This window comes from Tripterygium wilfordii, chromosome 2 (genome assembly GCF_013401445.1).
Source record: "Tripterygium wilfordii isolate XIE 37 chromosome 2, ASM1340144v1, whole genome shotgun sequence".
Lineage (NCBI taxonomy): Eukaryota > Viridiplantae > Streptophyta > Magnoliopsida > Celastrales > Celastraceae > Tripterygium > Tripterygium wilfordii.
In genome coordinates this window covers 9,657,541-9,672,580 of record NC_052233.1, presented here as the reverse complement: position 1 = coordinate 9,672,580, position 15,040 = coordinate 9,657,541, and the positions used below count along the sequence as shown (strand labels likewise).

General features: G+C 37.3%; 2 protein-coding genes across 5 annotated transcripts; both read right to left on the bottom strand.

The window, feature by feature from the left end:
• Window positions 1-664: 664 nt before the first annotated feature.
• Window positions 665-5,049, bottom strand: LOC120016669. Of its 4 annotated transcripts, none has more exons than XM_038869584.1 (4): window positions 3,646-5,049; window positions 1,678-2,909; window positions 1,371-1,602; window positions 665-1,267 (listed from the first exon to the last, which is right to left on the bottom strand). In XM_038869584.1, the coding sequence occupies exons 2-4, from the start codon at window positions 1,993-1,995 to the stop codon at window positions 1,008-1,010; spliced, it is 810 nt and encodes a 269-aa protein (XP_038725512.1). In that variant the 5' UTR covers window positions 1,996-2,909; window positions 3,646-5,049; the 3' UTR covers window positions 665-1,007. The 4 variants fall into 4 exon arrangements, with proteins under 4 accessions (XP_038725512.1, XP_038725497.1, XP_038725486.1 ...); XM_038869569.1 differs by having other exon boundaries at window positions 1,371-2,909; window positions 3,646-4,198; window positions 4,308-5,049; XM_038869558.1 differs by having other exon boundaries at window positions 1,371-2,909.
• A 367-nt stretch (window positions 5,050-5,416) lies between these two features.
• On the bottom strand, window positions 5,417-13,401 carry LOC120016661 (CCR4-NOT transcription complex subunit 11-like). Its single transcript, XM_038869545.1, has 13 exons — window positions 13,138-13,401; window positions 11,911-12,021; window positions 10,154-10,240; window positions 9,288-9,341; window positions 8,951-9,096; window positions 8,647-8,797; window positions 8,437-8,574; window positions 7,921-7,992; window positions 7,752-7,829; window positions 7,518-7,655; window positions 6,497-6,575; window positions 6,106-6,238; window positions 5,417-5,773 (listed from the first exon to the last, which is right to left on the bottom strand). The coding sequence occupies exons 1-12, from the start codon at window positions 13,288-13,290 to the stop codon at window positions 6,141-6,143; spliced, it is 1,305 nt and encodes a 434-aa protein (XP_038725473.1). The 5' UTR covers window positions 13,291-13,401; the 3' UTR covers window positions 5,417-5,773; window positions 6,106-6,140.
• Window positions 13,402-15,040: the final 1,639 nt, after the last annotated feature.

The following is a 15,040-nucleotide window of genomic DNA, read 5'->3' as shown; positions in this document are numbered from 1 at the left end:
TGGGTCAGCCCATTTTTTCCTTCATTGGAACCCAAAACCTGTTTGAACCTATTTTTTGCCCACAAAAATGTTGAGGGACCAACCTTAGCACTTAGCAGAGAATTTTGATAAAACTGGGCCTAAGGTGGCCAAGGATTCGTGTGCGGATGACGTTATATAATATATGGGGTCATCAAACCTTCGGCTGGGCTTAGAAAAAATGGGGGCCCAAGTTTTGACGCTGGGATGGGCCCTATTGTTTGGGCCGCACTTTCCACTTTAAATTATCTCTTTTAAATTTTGTTAAGCCCGGCCCGTTGATCCAAAACTCAACCCATGGCTCGATTCAGCAGCCTGGGCCATCATTTTCATCCAAAGTCTGACCCGAAATCCGAATAGTAATCTGAACTTGGGAGCCCGGCCCTTATATTTCAAGGCCGGGCCGATGCCTAGTTTTTGGCTCTAAATCCAGGCCACGGCCTAAATTATGCCCACTACCCTTGCTGTTGAGTGACGAGTATACAAACACCTTAGCAGTTTAAGGCCCCCAGTCCCCAGATGGAAAAAAATTTTGAAACAGGGATTTTTGGGAGGGAGTGGGACTCAAACTCACAACCTAATGGTTGAATATCTCTCACATGCAAAGTGATTGCCATACGACCAATGACTTACTTTCATCCCTATACAGAAATTAGAAACTCAACCTCTACAAGCAAAATTTGTTGATGTTGTATTTAACAAAAATAACGGTATATTCAACCACCCCTTTCGATAACATAGAAGAATAAAGACCAAAAGGTGAAATCTTCTCTAAAATTTCCAAGGACAAATCCATGACAAGTCTAGTTCAACTTGATAGTTCAAGGCTTTGAATGAGGAAGCAACTTGATCCTCTACAGCGGAAGCCAAATGCACATCCTGTTGATCATCGATATCAGGCAATTCTTCAACTGTCACCCCTTCAAAACCAGCAAACAGCCAATCATTTGTCTCCTCACGCCGGATGTAATTATGCAGCACGCATGTAGCTATGACAATGTCTCTCTGCACATGAAATGCATACCGAAGGGCGAGTTTGAGAATAGGAAATCGAGCTTTGAGAACATTGAAAGACTTCTGGATGACATTTCTAAGAGATGAATGCTGGTGATTAAACAGCTCCTTTGCATTTCTAGGTGAATGATTAGCACCCTTATATTCATGGAGGTGACATCGCACTCCTGGATATGGAGCAATAAATCCTTCCATGTTTGAGTACCCCATAATATATCAACCACATAATATTTACCTATAACGGAAAACTCCATGTACAAGTTGAATTGAGAATTAGACATAATATGGGAAAACTGAAACGTAAAAGTAGCTTAAATATATTTATATATATTGAGAACCTTCAGGAACATGAGGGAAATTCTGATCTGGATCATCAAGGACAGCCCTCAATACTTGTGAATCTGCAACAGAGCCTTCCCAGCCCGGATAAACAAATATGAACTGCATGTCAAATGTGCAAGCCGCCAGGACATTTTGCGACAAAAATCCTCTCTGATTACGAAACCGTGATTGGTCTTTAGCATGGACATGTGCACGAATATGCATGCCATCTATGAATCCAATACAATCCTGAACAGAAAGAAGCAGAGTGAATGGCATAACAAAATGCACATAAATGATAGAAAAAGAAAAGAAGAAAATAACCTTGAAATACGGGAAGAATCTAGTACTCTTGAGAATTTCAGTTGGAGTGGTGAGAGGTGGTGGTTCCAGAAATTCACGCAACAGTGACTTTACTGCCTTCAACACATTATTGAAATGCCGGCTTATGGTTTCACCAGAATGCTGAAACCATTCTTGGATTACTCTATTTCGCTCGTTATGACCAATGAAGTTCAAGAAAATAGCGAGCTGCTCCTCTATCATAACACCTGATGTGTCATGTAACATGCCTGATGCCTCTTTGTCGAAGAGTGTTTCATAATCTGTGAAAAACATGTTTATCCATCCAAAACATCTCATGACTCACATGATCATGACCCTCCAGCACTTCACCCATGAAACAACTTCCACTGGGAGATGAACTAAGGCAAGGTTGCCTAGTTACACTATTATAATAATAGTAACCAGCAGCAGCGGCAACTAGTTTCATCTCATCCACTTCTAAGTCAAAATCATCCATGCTAACAGACGTATATGTAAAAATAGAATTGAAATAAAGTATATATCACACATTACAACTACTCAAAGATAGACCAACTTAATAGCACGTAAAGCATTCTAGTAACATCATATAGACTTCAAACACAAACAACTAAGTGAGAAACAAAATCATTACTGTATTCCATTTAAGCTCATCAACATATTGGTTAGACCAAGATTTCAAATTCATTACAAACTCAAGATAATGATTGTATAAACCATGACCAAAAGCTACTGAACTAAGACTAACATGATCAACTATCAACTAGATGAAGCATTGCACTTCCTCTGCAACCATAACAACCGTTTCTCACTCTTAAGTGATATAAATGTTTCTCTGGCATTGGGGCTTTCAAATAAATCCAAGGCAAAAAAGTAAACCCGCTGGTCAACACCTTTTATCTCATCCAACACTTTTATGCATTTGCTTATAGAAAATCTGTCCTCACTCTTCATGATAGCAGATGCTCTCATCTTTGATGCAGATGCTATTTCAAGCATGGCATCCACAATTGCATCTCCGGTAGCCTTCCGACTTCTCTTACGACGACCAGAACTTGATGGTGTAACTGACTGACGCTTGTTGTGTCCCTCTAACAAGTTAACATCATCCCCAGAACCCGAAGAGGCATCATCATCCACATAATTCATTGGTGCGCTAGGATCAACAGACATCTTCTAAGTCTCAGACTCTCAATATATATCAACAATTGATATCTTTTAGTTCCAACCGTCTTCATCCCACAAATAACAAGAGAAACCGCAATTATTCAAAATTCCAATACCATATTTAAACAAAAAATCCCTAATCAAGTAAATGCAAAGCAACAGAAATGGGAAAATCACATGCATTAAAAGAAGGTTACACAAAAGAAAACTAACATCAATCATATGGCAACAGCAACGGGAAACATCTAATATAAGACGAAATATAGTTTCAATAAAACAATATCAGCCTTTCATATAAGAAATATTTCAACTCTCCAACCCAGAAAAAATTATGAGAAAATAACCAAATGCTGCACTTATATAAAGGCAGGTCATATGGAGAGAGAAGTACTTCATTAAATCCGACTTTGAACCACCAGGTCCCATTCACTTTCAAACCAACCCCTAAGCCCCTTGTTTCTTAGAATGATCAATTCCTTACCTCTTCCATTTTAAAAAGCTAAAGTAATAGTTTTCTCATTATCAATAAAATCCAGTACAGTTGTCTAAATCAACTGATAAAGAATAAAACGTATAAATTGCAGTGAAAAGGGGGAAAAAGAAACAAATACGGTTTCGATTCCAATACGATTTCTTTTCATACACAATCAGTCGCAAGAAAAAAGGAAAAGAATCGAGAAAAGGAAAAAAAAAACAAAACAAAACACTCCGAATGTAAACCGTAGATTGTTTTCAAATGTGATGCATGCGATGCAAAAATCAAATGCAAGCGCCCAAAAAGGAAAATATTTACAAACTAACCGTTCCGCGATATTCTTCTTCTTCTTCTTGTTCGTCTTTTTCTTTGCTTCCGGATTGATTTACTTATGATCAGAGATTACTAGGGTTTAGGATTCTTGTTCTGGTAGGAGGGAATCTGGGTTTTTTGTTGCAAAAACCCTTTAAAATGGAAGAATAAAATGCTGTGCTCGTTGTTTAACCTGTCTGTGACAGAGATAACTGACGGACCAATGATTTTGTGGGTACTCTTTTTGGGCCTTTTTGCTCTTTGGGCCGTCCTCTCATATATTGGGCTTTATGTTTGTCTCTACATGAAAGCTCTTGGGCTTCCATAAGCCCAGTAGGACTACTAAATTCTGTCTGTGAAACACCATTTATCCCAAAATCTTGCGACTGAAGTGAATAGCATCGAGCTCTGGTTCTAATACAAAGGATCGACTGTAGCCAGAGAAGCAGATAGCCTCGACGGAATCCAAAATGAGAGGGCTCTAAGTATGGTGGATGGCTTCATGTTAATAATCTCTCTGTGTCGAGGCTTTTTGAGCAAGGAAAGGCCAGTCCCTTATATATCAATCTTTTTATGGAAGGTAGTGGCGTCAGTGATGGATCATAATTGGTAAATGCATTAGAATCTAAGAAAAAGCACTGCACGCATGGCTCAAAAAGCAGCCATTGTCACTTACGGTAACAAAGCTGCTTGTGATGGTGTCCAATTTTAGGGAAGAACCAGAAAGCGTAGGTGGATATTCATGAGCTGTCTTCGATAGGGTGGCTCCATTATTGGTGGCACTCCCAAACACCTGTATACTATGGGCAAACATGGTGAAGAATGCAGGGATCGAACAGACATCAAAAGAAACCAAGTAGTTAAAAAAGGACCTGATTATCTAAGAGCAGACTTTTGTGGATTTCGTTAAGCCAATGTGACCTGGATCTGTTGATAATATTTTGCTCAAAATGTTGTGACCAATTCCCCTCAACATGGCTTCCAAGAAATGCCCACTTTTGCCTGACGACATGGGAGCCGGCAACTGACCCCCAGTGAACGGTGGCCATAAACTATAAAGGTCCTAAGGTAGCGCAATTCCTTGTCGGGTAAGTTCCGACCCCATTAAAGGGGTAACGATCTAGTACTATACCAGAGAGAGGCTCAGTAAAATAGACATGTCACATGTCTATGAAGATGCGTGCTACCTACACCTGGACAGAAAAACGGAACAATTATAAAGCTCCATGGTTGGCAGGCAGATAATTCAAATTGAGAAACTTCTGTTGTTAGGAGAGGATCATGTTAGTTGAGCACTCTGCCACCGTCTAGGATTTCACAAGTTAGAAAAGAAACTTGAAGGCGTAGGGGAGTTTTTAACGGGAGGGATTTGGGAAAAAATTTTGTTCACAGGCCCAAGGTTTAGTAAAGTTCAACAAACCTCAAGGTTATTTTCTCAACCTCTCATATGGGAGGGTTATTAGTGGGGTTCTGAAAAATTCTCTCAAAAACCCTATCAAGCCCCTCTCCTTTTAACAAGGTCAATTGGCTTCACCTCCAGTCCATCCACCTCCTGCATCTCATGAACAATGAACCCTTACTTTAGAAGACCCCCCAAAAGCTCTAACTTCAAAAAACCTCCAGACTGACTCCAATTTTTCTCATGAACATACCTGCCATGTCAAACCTAGACTGTAATGCTTTCAGTGGCAATTTGTGAATAGGTACTTGACCATAACATCTCTTCACCCAACAAAAAGACTATCGCTTAAAGACTATGAGCAGTATAAAAGGAGACATATTTGTTCAACCTAAAAGTTAAAGACTATCAGCAATATAAAAGGAGACATATTTGTTCAACCCAAAAGTTCCAACCCAATTGTACAGATTCTTGAATTTCTCACATCTACTTTCCAAAACTATGTCAACATACAACTTTAACACCCACTAAAGCCTTTGCAAATTGATTCCCAACAATTTGCAAATATTCTACATGATTATAATTTAACTAACTTATTTAATGAAAAAAAGGTAAAACCATACTCTTATAATGTCATGAGAGCAGCAATAATAGTCTTTATCCTTAGAATCACAGCCCAATGTCACATGTACGCGTACCGTGTTAATGCTGGTTGGTAACATTCTGATTTCCAACATGTCTCCCTGCAAAATATTGTTCTTATTCTTTAGAGAACAAATACATACATTTGTATATAAATATAATTTGGCCCTCAAAAACAACTAGATTAAAGTGAATTTTATTTTATAACTAATTTGTTTATTATTATACAGGTAAACAATTGGCCGAGTGATACTTATAGGGATGCAATCTTTACATATTATGTGAGGTAACGTTTGCGTAAATCTTGTCAGCCCTCAATCCCGCCCTTTGCGGAATCTTTGTGCAAAGGTGTTGTTTACCTTCTTTTTTTTTTCCCTATTTGTTTCTTATTATCATGAAATTATTACTTTTTTTAAAAAAAAAAGACACCTACCACGATAAAATAGGAGGGAAAATGGAACAGATCATTCATTCCAAGGATTTAAGAAGCCTAAATAATGTAGCCGCTTCCCTAATTCGCGAAAACTCAATGCAAAAGGCTTGGACTTCAATGAACAGATCCTTAACTGCAAAAGCCAACCAACAATCAAAATCAGCAAAGATAGCTGCCAAGATAACACGTGAATGTATTCAAGTGTTATCTTTGGGCACACACAGCGCACTGGGAGCAACTTTGTAACAGTTTAATCAGCTGTAAGGGGCAAACCACATCTATTCAAACCCAACACCCCCCCCCCCCAAAAAAAAAACCAATAAAAAAGGGCAACAAAAAAAAAAAAGACATGTACAAATAAACTAACACCCACCAAGATGAAGACACTCACCATCGATAATCCTATTTCGGATTAGACTCTGCAGGAAAACACAAACAAGTCGAACTAGTCTGTTCTGCATGTACTTATCCTGGATAATAAGAAAAACACTAATATGTTATCGAACAACTTAGATTTAATTGTAAGCTTTAACAACACGTATTAAAAAGAACTATCTAAGCATTCATCTTGACATATATCTATCACAAAAGAGCTCCTAGTTCTATTCAACCAGCACGATTGCCATAATACAAGGCAGTAACCTAAAATTTTCCTGGGCAGTACTTCAATACCCTGATAAATTCGATGGCCTACTCGATTTTAGATACAAAAGAAAAACATGGACCATATTTCTCTCACAACCAACAAATTATGAAGAAGAGGTAAATTTCCCCACTTGGCTTACACATGCAGTTCCCATTGAGAGTCCAACAGGGGTGTTTTTTTTTATTTTTTATTATTCATGGGGTTAATTCTTAATTTTTTGAGGAAGGGAGGAATTGAACCTAGCACTTGTGCAAATGTAAGGAGTTGGAAGTCAAATCAACCAGGACATTCTATCTTCATCTTTCCTTCTTTTTTTTTCCCTTTTCCTTGCTTTGTTTGAACATAGTTTTCACATAAAAGAGTTCAGCAAATGACCCCCCCACCTTGAACTGCCCTCCTAAATCTTGTATTCCAAGGAATAACACTGCTTATGATAAACAAGTCATCAGCCACCTAAGTCTTCCACTATTTGACCATATAGTCTAAAGTCACCATCCACAATTCCAGAATGTCCTCACAACTTTTTGATCCTTTTTACTAGAAAAATAGGTGCACATTAGAGAGAGAACGCATGCAGGTAGGAAAACTACACAAAGTACTTCTGGTATGTTCATTGGTTTTCACGTACCAGTCAACTTAAAAATAAACCAAATAGATCAAATAAAAAATCCCATCTTTGTCTAATAATATCAGGAAATGTACTCATCACCCACGAGTTGTTACAGAGGCATGAAAAGGAGAAAGAAATGCACAGGAAGAGAGGTACCTTGATGTTTTCGCAAGATGATATACAATTTGTTATATACAGGCGTACAAATTCTTTCGGAAGTTCAACTGCTGTTGTGAGCCTATTTACAACTTCCATAGAATGTAGACTCATTTCCATACTGACAAGAACTGTAAAATACCTGAATAAAATTTAGAGAGATAGAGAGAAACAGGTTAAAGTATATCACTTCTATCATGTAAAACAGGTACTCCAGAGTCCAGACAATGAAACATACTCAGCAATTTCAGGTGAATTGATCAACTTAGTAAGAAATTCAACCGCAATAAGGGGATTGTTATCCACCAAATCCTGAGAGTAAGACAAAGAGGCCTTTGAATATCAAGGCAGCATCACTGATAGTAGTATTGAAGACAAAGACCAGGGTAATCATATCACAAACCGGTAGTTTTTTTGGCGTAAGTCCACAATGATAGACTAGTTTTGGATCATTTGACAACTCAACCAATACTTGCTGTGAAACAAAAGCAGAACCTTATGCCAATTATTACTCCAAATATTGTCAATGTGACGTATAAAAGTGCTGTACTCTTGAAATCACACTCTGAAAAGAAACCAACATAAAATCTTTTGCATTTCTGTTAATATAAGAGGAGCAGTCCATAGAATCTTTAACATAGTTTAAATCATTTGCCTAAGAGTAGCAGAACAATTATTAGCAATTAGCATTCAACGCAGTTATTTGTCCTTTTCACCAATTTCACTTTAGACTGACGTTCTGTCAGTCAACCAGCGTTTAGTCAGAACTTCATTCTTCCATTCAGGGGAGAAAACAGAACTTTATAGCTCTTTTTCATGCGTGTTAACCTCCTTAGCTCTTTTTTCATAACTTGATAGCTCTAGTTATAAAATATTTTTCATCGCATATAGTTCATGCATAAGTATTAGAAGTTAGAACCTCTTGTTGATTAGGTGCAAGTGCTCCCTTCAAAGCTTTCGCAATTAATTTCCTAACTGCTGCTCCCCTGCTGGTATCAGCACACATGCCATGATCCCATGAAAGCTCATGATTGTTGTCAGGGGTGAGCCACACTAGCTGTAAAAGGCCATAGAAGAATTTAAACAAGGAAATTTGGCTGATCAATCATGAACATCATAAATAGCATACATCTCCACGCAGTATTTGTAACATAGGTGGAAGAGGCCTGATCAGCTGAGGACCTAATCCATCAGACGAGACGTTCGCCAAAAGTCCAGTAAGCATCTCGTCCCTATCTCCAGATCCAAGTTTAGGCTTGGCTCCAGGTAGCAAATCAAACCTAAAATATGCCCCTTAGTTATCATTTTCAGAAAGATAAGAAACCAATTTTCAATCATGGAGAACATAATGGTATACTCTGAAATGTAGGAAAAAGAAACAGAAAATAGAGACAAATGGCCAAGACAAGTTTCTTCACTCCCAAGAGACATACTCTGGTGAATTTGCATCACAACCACGGGGTAAATCAGGATCTGCCACCACATTTTTTACTGAGGCTGTACTATATAAACCCTTATATAGCTCTGGATAAACTTTATCACTGTACTGCTGCAGCAGCTGTTCACGCTTTGGGAAAACCTGGCAGTAAATTCATTCAAATATATTTATCAACCAAAGCAATGATAGAGACACAAGCAAAGAGAAGCTATCATTTAGCACATAACATGCAATAAATGCCATGTATGTTACACATGCTTCACATAAATTTACTCCTTAAAAGCATAATTTTATTCATACAAACTTGGGCATGTTTATATGTAAGTACTTACATGACCTGAAGGATCAAAGCCAGTAATGTAGCCAGTAGCAGGCTGTTCAAGAAACTGCAAATAAGAGCCAAAAAGCGGCTTCAAAGACCATAATGACGAGTAGATGTAGTTACTACTTAATAAGTAAATACAAAAACACAAGTATCATTAAGGAAGAATGAGAGAAAGACATGAAAACCAAGGATGTGAAACTAATTTAAAAATGTTTTTACTTTGCCATAAATGACTAAAAGTTCTTTAAAAAAAAGGATCACGACACATGTGCAAGTTCAACGAGTCAGGTTTGGAATCACGATATACCAGTGTGAGTGTGTGACCATGTCTTAAAATTGGGACCTGCCTAAACAAGCAACTCAGGAATCAAGAGGATAAAATACCTACGTTAGTATAAGTTCAAAATGATACATCACTATTTGTATCCCCGACAATTTGGATAGCTGAAACGTCCTTTGTCAGGCACATTATACTTCAAGAATGGTAGACATAAATTATCCATGGCATCCCACCAAACACACAGCTCACATAAAAGTAAGCTCTGGTCACTTCAAGGATAGGGTAAATTTTTAATGTCTCAATAATCAGGATAAACTTACAAAGACTCATATAAATAATGAGAGAAAGAATAGTACAAGTACTCCAACTATTAACTAGCTGCTAACTACATTAAGGAAGCCTAACAGCAATTAGACAGTGGTGGACATTAAAAGAACAAGTTTACACAGCCCTCACTCAAACATACGCAGTTTTGCTCACATGACAAAGCATCAAACCTCAACCATCATAGTCATGGAGCATATCTAAGTGTACAACTGACTGACTCATTATTAATGGTCATCAATTCAAGAATATAATGAGGAAAGTTAAACCTCTTTGCTACTGCTAGAGACAACAGAGCCCAACAACTGTAGAACAAATGCCCTCTCATACTTTTCAGCTTCATCATCACAAGCAGCCTGTGATAAAACAGGAAAGTTGTTGCAACATCATTCACAAAAAATAGCATAAAAGCCAAAGTAAAATGTATAACATGAGTACAAAGATGCATTCACTGCAAGTAAAAAAAAAACACAAAGATACATTCAAAAAAAAAAGGAGCACAGGTACATGAATGTTTCCACTACATAAAAAGGGGCCAAACAACTCCCTGCACAGGGCTCCTCTACCAGGGATTGGGGAACCACAAGAACCACAAGATGCACGCATCTTTACCCCCCACATTGCGGAGCAGGATTTGAACCTATGTCGTCTAGATTACGGTGAAGCAACTTTGCGACATGCATCCGTTGCATATAATTTTTTTTTAAAAAAAAAAAACTCAAGGTAAATCAAAAACTGAATGGGCGAACTGATTGAACGATCGCAACCCTATCAGAACCTAGATTCCATGTTAAACGACATTACTATACTCCGTTAAGAATTAATAAATGAAACCATGTCCTTGAAAATTTATGCTAAGCCCCAGCTTCAAAATAAGGATCATTTATATGAAAAGCTCTCAGGCGGCATTTATTGTAAGAGCCAATAGATGGTCTGACTTGTTTGTAAACAAACTGAGCCCGAGCTCTCTTATGAAGCCTGCGTAAACTAGACAAGATTGGCCTTGGAGAAGCAGCTTGACCCATCTTGTTTGCATATCTCCAAAATTACCGGTTTTCCTTGTTCTGTCTCTCAATGGTCAGTCTTCATTGTCTTTGTTTTTGATAATGCAACCAGTAATATGAAACCTTAATACCTTATATATATAGATGTATGATTGTGATCATCAGTAAGATGGACAACCAAATTAGTTATATTCAACGAAAAAGGAAGAGAGGAAATGAACAAATACAAGTAAATTACGGTAAGCAAATCTCCAAGACATTTCATATATATCCACAATAGGCCTTAACAGTCTATCTAACGCCAGGATCAGTCACAGAAGATGATATGAAACAACAGAGAAATTGAATAAATGCATTATTGAGAAGACATTGTGTATCTATTAGAACAATTCGCATATTGTTCAACTTCTTTGTTGAGATAATTGCAAGTTGTAAGGGAATTAAGCAGTCACATGCCATATAGCAAACATAATATAACTTCTTCTAGCCATGCCATCATTGTATGTAGCTCATTTGCTCAATCATGAAACAAGTATTAATCCAGAATTCAAGATAGTTCATAAACATTGGAAGATTTCAAAAACGTAATTTTTGAGAATGAGAGTTCTTTCACAGACTTTATCTTAACCAATACCACTTTTCAGATGCACTGTCTATCACAGAGGGTATTGATGGATCAAACTCAAGACCACTGGCCTGTTTCCCAGGCAATATCATGTAAATAACTTTATGCTAGTAAGCTGAGTTATCTCAGTCAATAGAGTACGGTAATCTAAGGTGTATTCAACATCTATCTTTCAATTTTCCTCCAATAAAGCCAACATCTTAGGCTACTGCATTAAAACTCCCATCAGCTTTCAAACAAGCATCAATCTCTACCCTTGAAAATTGTACACAAATATTCTAAAAAATATCTTGCCAATGAAAAGCATTGCATAAGAACCTAAAAGCGTAGCAAGCACACATATAAATAGGAATGGAATCTAAAATGCACAATTCCAAGAATATCATACCACACTTACATTTACAATAAAACTTATGAAGGGGTTTCCAGAAGGTTGCTGGGTTGAACAACTCTGATGAAGCATGGCAAATGCTATCAAACGTTCAGTAGAATTTAACATCTTTTTGTCCTGCAATTGTACATCATCCAACTAATCTGTAACTGATTGCAGAAGAATCTTATCACAGAGGAGTATAGTGAGCGCATAATTATTTTCTGGCTGACCAGTGAATTCATGCGAATAGGAAAAGGCTTGTTGGGGGGACTGGGAACACTCGTAAGATATGAGTACGACCAAGTAAATCCAAATATGCTATCTCAGTAAAAGAACAATCTTAAAGAAAAAATACAAATGATGGAAATTTAATCTCTTTTATATCAGGTCAATCAAATGATTTATCAATAATTTAGTGTATGATGTTACTAAATCAACATTTTTTGGCATGAGTTTACATCTTGTAGACAATAATATGAGTTGAGTCTGTGGGGATAGAAATTTTAGACACCAGCATGAGTTTACCAGACAATTGGGATCCTATTTGTGCAAATGTGTATGAGACAGACATACAAACAGAAAAAAGAAAAAAATTATATGATATATATTCAGCAAAGGAAAGACTTGATTTTTCGCACTCCTCAATTATAGAATCCCCTCGAGAAATAATAATTTACCAAGTTCAGGGATCTGGCCATATTTAACACAAACCAGATTGAAATTGAATAATTCCAGTGTGGCTCAAAAAAAGGGCAAAAAACAGCAATCACGCTGCTCGTTCCCCTATACATCTAACTCCTAAATAGCAACCATTGAAGCATCATAAGCTACCCCAACTATTTTCAAATAAAGTGGCACAAATGGCAAGCAGCATACTCAATGTAACTCGGCCACGTGAAAGGCAAGGAAAAAAAAGGTTGTGACTTTAATACTTGTTTAAAATTTTATTTTACTTCTTTTCCATTTGTTTTAACATATCATAGTTGTTATTTTTCTTTGATTGAGAAGTCTTTGAAAAGAAAAATAAAATAAAACGATCACAGTGAAGTGTACTAACAACGCAAAAGTCCCAAACCCCCAAACCCTAACAAATTACAATAATTCCATGACCTAAAGCAGGAGATTTCGAATGCTAGCAGCGAGAAACAATTATCATCAGAATTTTACTCATGAACAGTGCAAATTCACTGAAAACCCTAACAAACTGAAATACGTGTACTTAAATTCTAATGAATACAGATAATATCTTGCCTCCAGGAGTAAGGAGAGTGCATGGCAGACATGGATAAGCCGATGGGATGGGAATCTGGAAATAAAGTCCGACACGATCTCATGTATTGGGCTTTGCTCGGCTTTCAACAGCGCAAATAGCGTCTTCGATTCGTCAAAGCTAAGACTCGTCATGCCTACGTGGTTTATTTTGTTCAGTCGAATTTCGGAGAGGTAAGGACGAGAAGCTGGGGGAAGGAGGAGGACTGTGTTTGATTCATGGAGAGTGAAGAAGACGACAGTGACTAGGGGCTTTCAAAGAGCAACTAATGGGCCGCGAGCAACCAGGCCTGGTTCAAGGTTCTTGGTGGTCCCGGTCCAAACCAAGCCCGCATTCTTCTATCCATCAGGCTTCCAATCGTTTTGATTGCTCTATTTTATCGGTTTCAATTATTTTTTCTTTTATTTCCATACCATGATGCTACAATATAACCTCGATAAATTAATAATCTATATTAAATAATATTTTTTGTCGGTAAAGACTTGGAGCCAATCAGGTAAATTAATAATTTGCAAAATTTATAAGATAATACTTTTTTTTTTTTAAAAACATAGGTCTCACTTACTATATAAATTAAAAATCTCCTTAAACATCAAAATTATATATCTACATTACTCAATTACGAGACCTTTGTAAAATATGACTCCAATATTATTTGTTTTCTCTTGAAATTCATGTGTTCTTGGATCTCATCTCTAACTTTCTAAAATTTTTATTGGTGCATTAAGAATTTCTGATATAGCATTCTCGTATTATAAGAGAAAATTATGCAATGAGATTGTTACTTGAGTGCATCTTTGCGCGAGACATGCTCCAATACATAACTATCGTATTCAACTTCATCTTCTTTGTCATTTCCCATGACTAGGGGTGTAAGCGAACAAGGCTATTCGTGGGCCGCTCGAGGGCGGCCCGATAAGAGCTCGGCTCGAGCTCGTTTTTTTAAGGGCTAGGGCCGAGCTAGGGCTTGACTTTAGGGCTTGTTTAGGATTTAGAGCCGAGCTAGGGCTTTGAGAAGCTCGGCTCGTAAGCTCTAGGGCTTTTTTATATAAATAATATTTATAAATTATATATATGTTTATATATATATATATATGTATGTATGTATGTATGTATGCGCGTGTGTGTTTATTCAAAATTATGTATATAAGTGTGTGCATGTGGTTATATATGTACTCGTGTGTGTTTATGTGTGTGTATCTATATATATGTATACGCTGTATGTAGTTATATATGTATGTGTGTGTTTATATATGCATGTGTGTCGTTTATATATATATGCTTGCGTCAGTGACTGTAGTGTGTGTTTATATGTGTCTTGTATGGGTGTATGCGTGTGTGTTTATATGTATGCGTGTGTGTTTATATGTGAGTGTGTAGTGTAGTTTATTTAGTCCCACATCAGAAGATAACAATTTTGAATTCATAATTTTTCTATAAATGCAAGGCCCAGATCCCTTTCTCCAAATAGTGGTGCGACTTTTATTGCCTTTAGTGCAAACTGTTGGATGTGGGCTCACGAGCCGAGCTCGAGCCCTGGGGCTTTTAATAGGGCCGGGCTAGGGCTCAGGTTTTGGGCTCGTTATTAAGCCCGGCCCGAGCCCGGGCCCGGCTCAAAAGTTAAGGGCCGAGCATGAGCACTCAAAAGCCCCGCTCGGCCCGGCCCTTTTACACCCCTACCCATGACGTTCGTGATCAAAGATGTCAATTAAAGATATCAATGATTGTCAAAGATACCAATAAATATGTAGGATGAGTTCAATGTTTTGTCAAGAAAAATAAAGAGTGACTTTGTAAATTAATTTTTTATTAATTAATATAAAATTAATAAATTATTAATTTATCGATTAATTAATAAATTTTTATGATTTGGTATTAATTTAT

Excerpts from the sequence above, each read along its gene's own strand:
- LOC120016669 (XM_038869558.1), bottom strand. The coding sequence starts at position 1,995 with ATGAGATGTTTTGGATGGATAAACATGTTTTTCACAGATTATGAAACA. Across the intron at positions 1,268-1,370 it reads TTTCCCTCATGTTCCTGAAG|GTAAATATTATGTGGTTGAT; the intron begins GTTCTCAATATA and ends TTTCCGTTATAG.
- LOC120016661 (XM_038869545.1), bottom strand. The coding sequence starts at position 13,290 with ATGACGAGTCTTAGCTTTGACGAATCGAAGACGCTATTTGCGCTGTTG. Across the intron at positions 7,993-8,436 it reads TTGCACCTAATCAACAAGAG|CAAGTATTGGTTGAGTTGTC; the intron begins GTTCTAACTTCT and ends TTTGTTTCACAG. Across the intron at positions 6,239-6,496 it reads CCGAAATAGGATTATCGATG|TTAAGGATCTGTTCATTGAA; the intron begins GTGAGTGTCTTC and ends TGGCTTTTGCAG.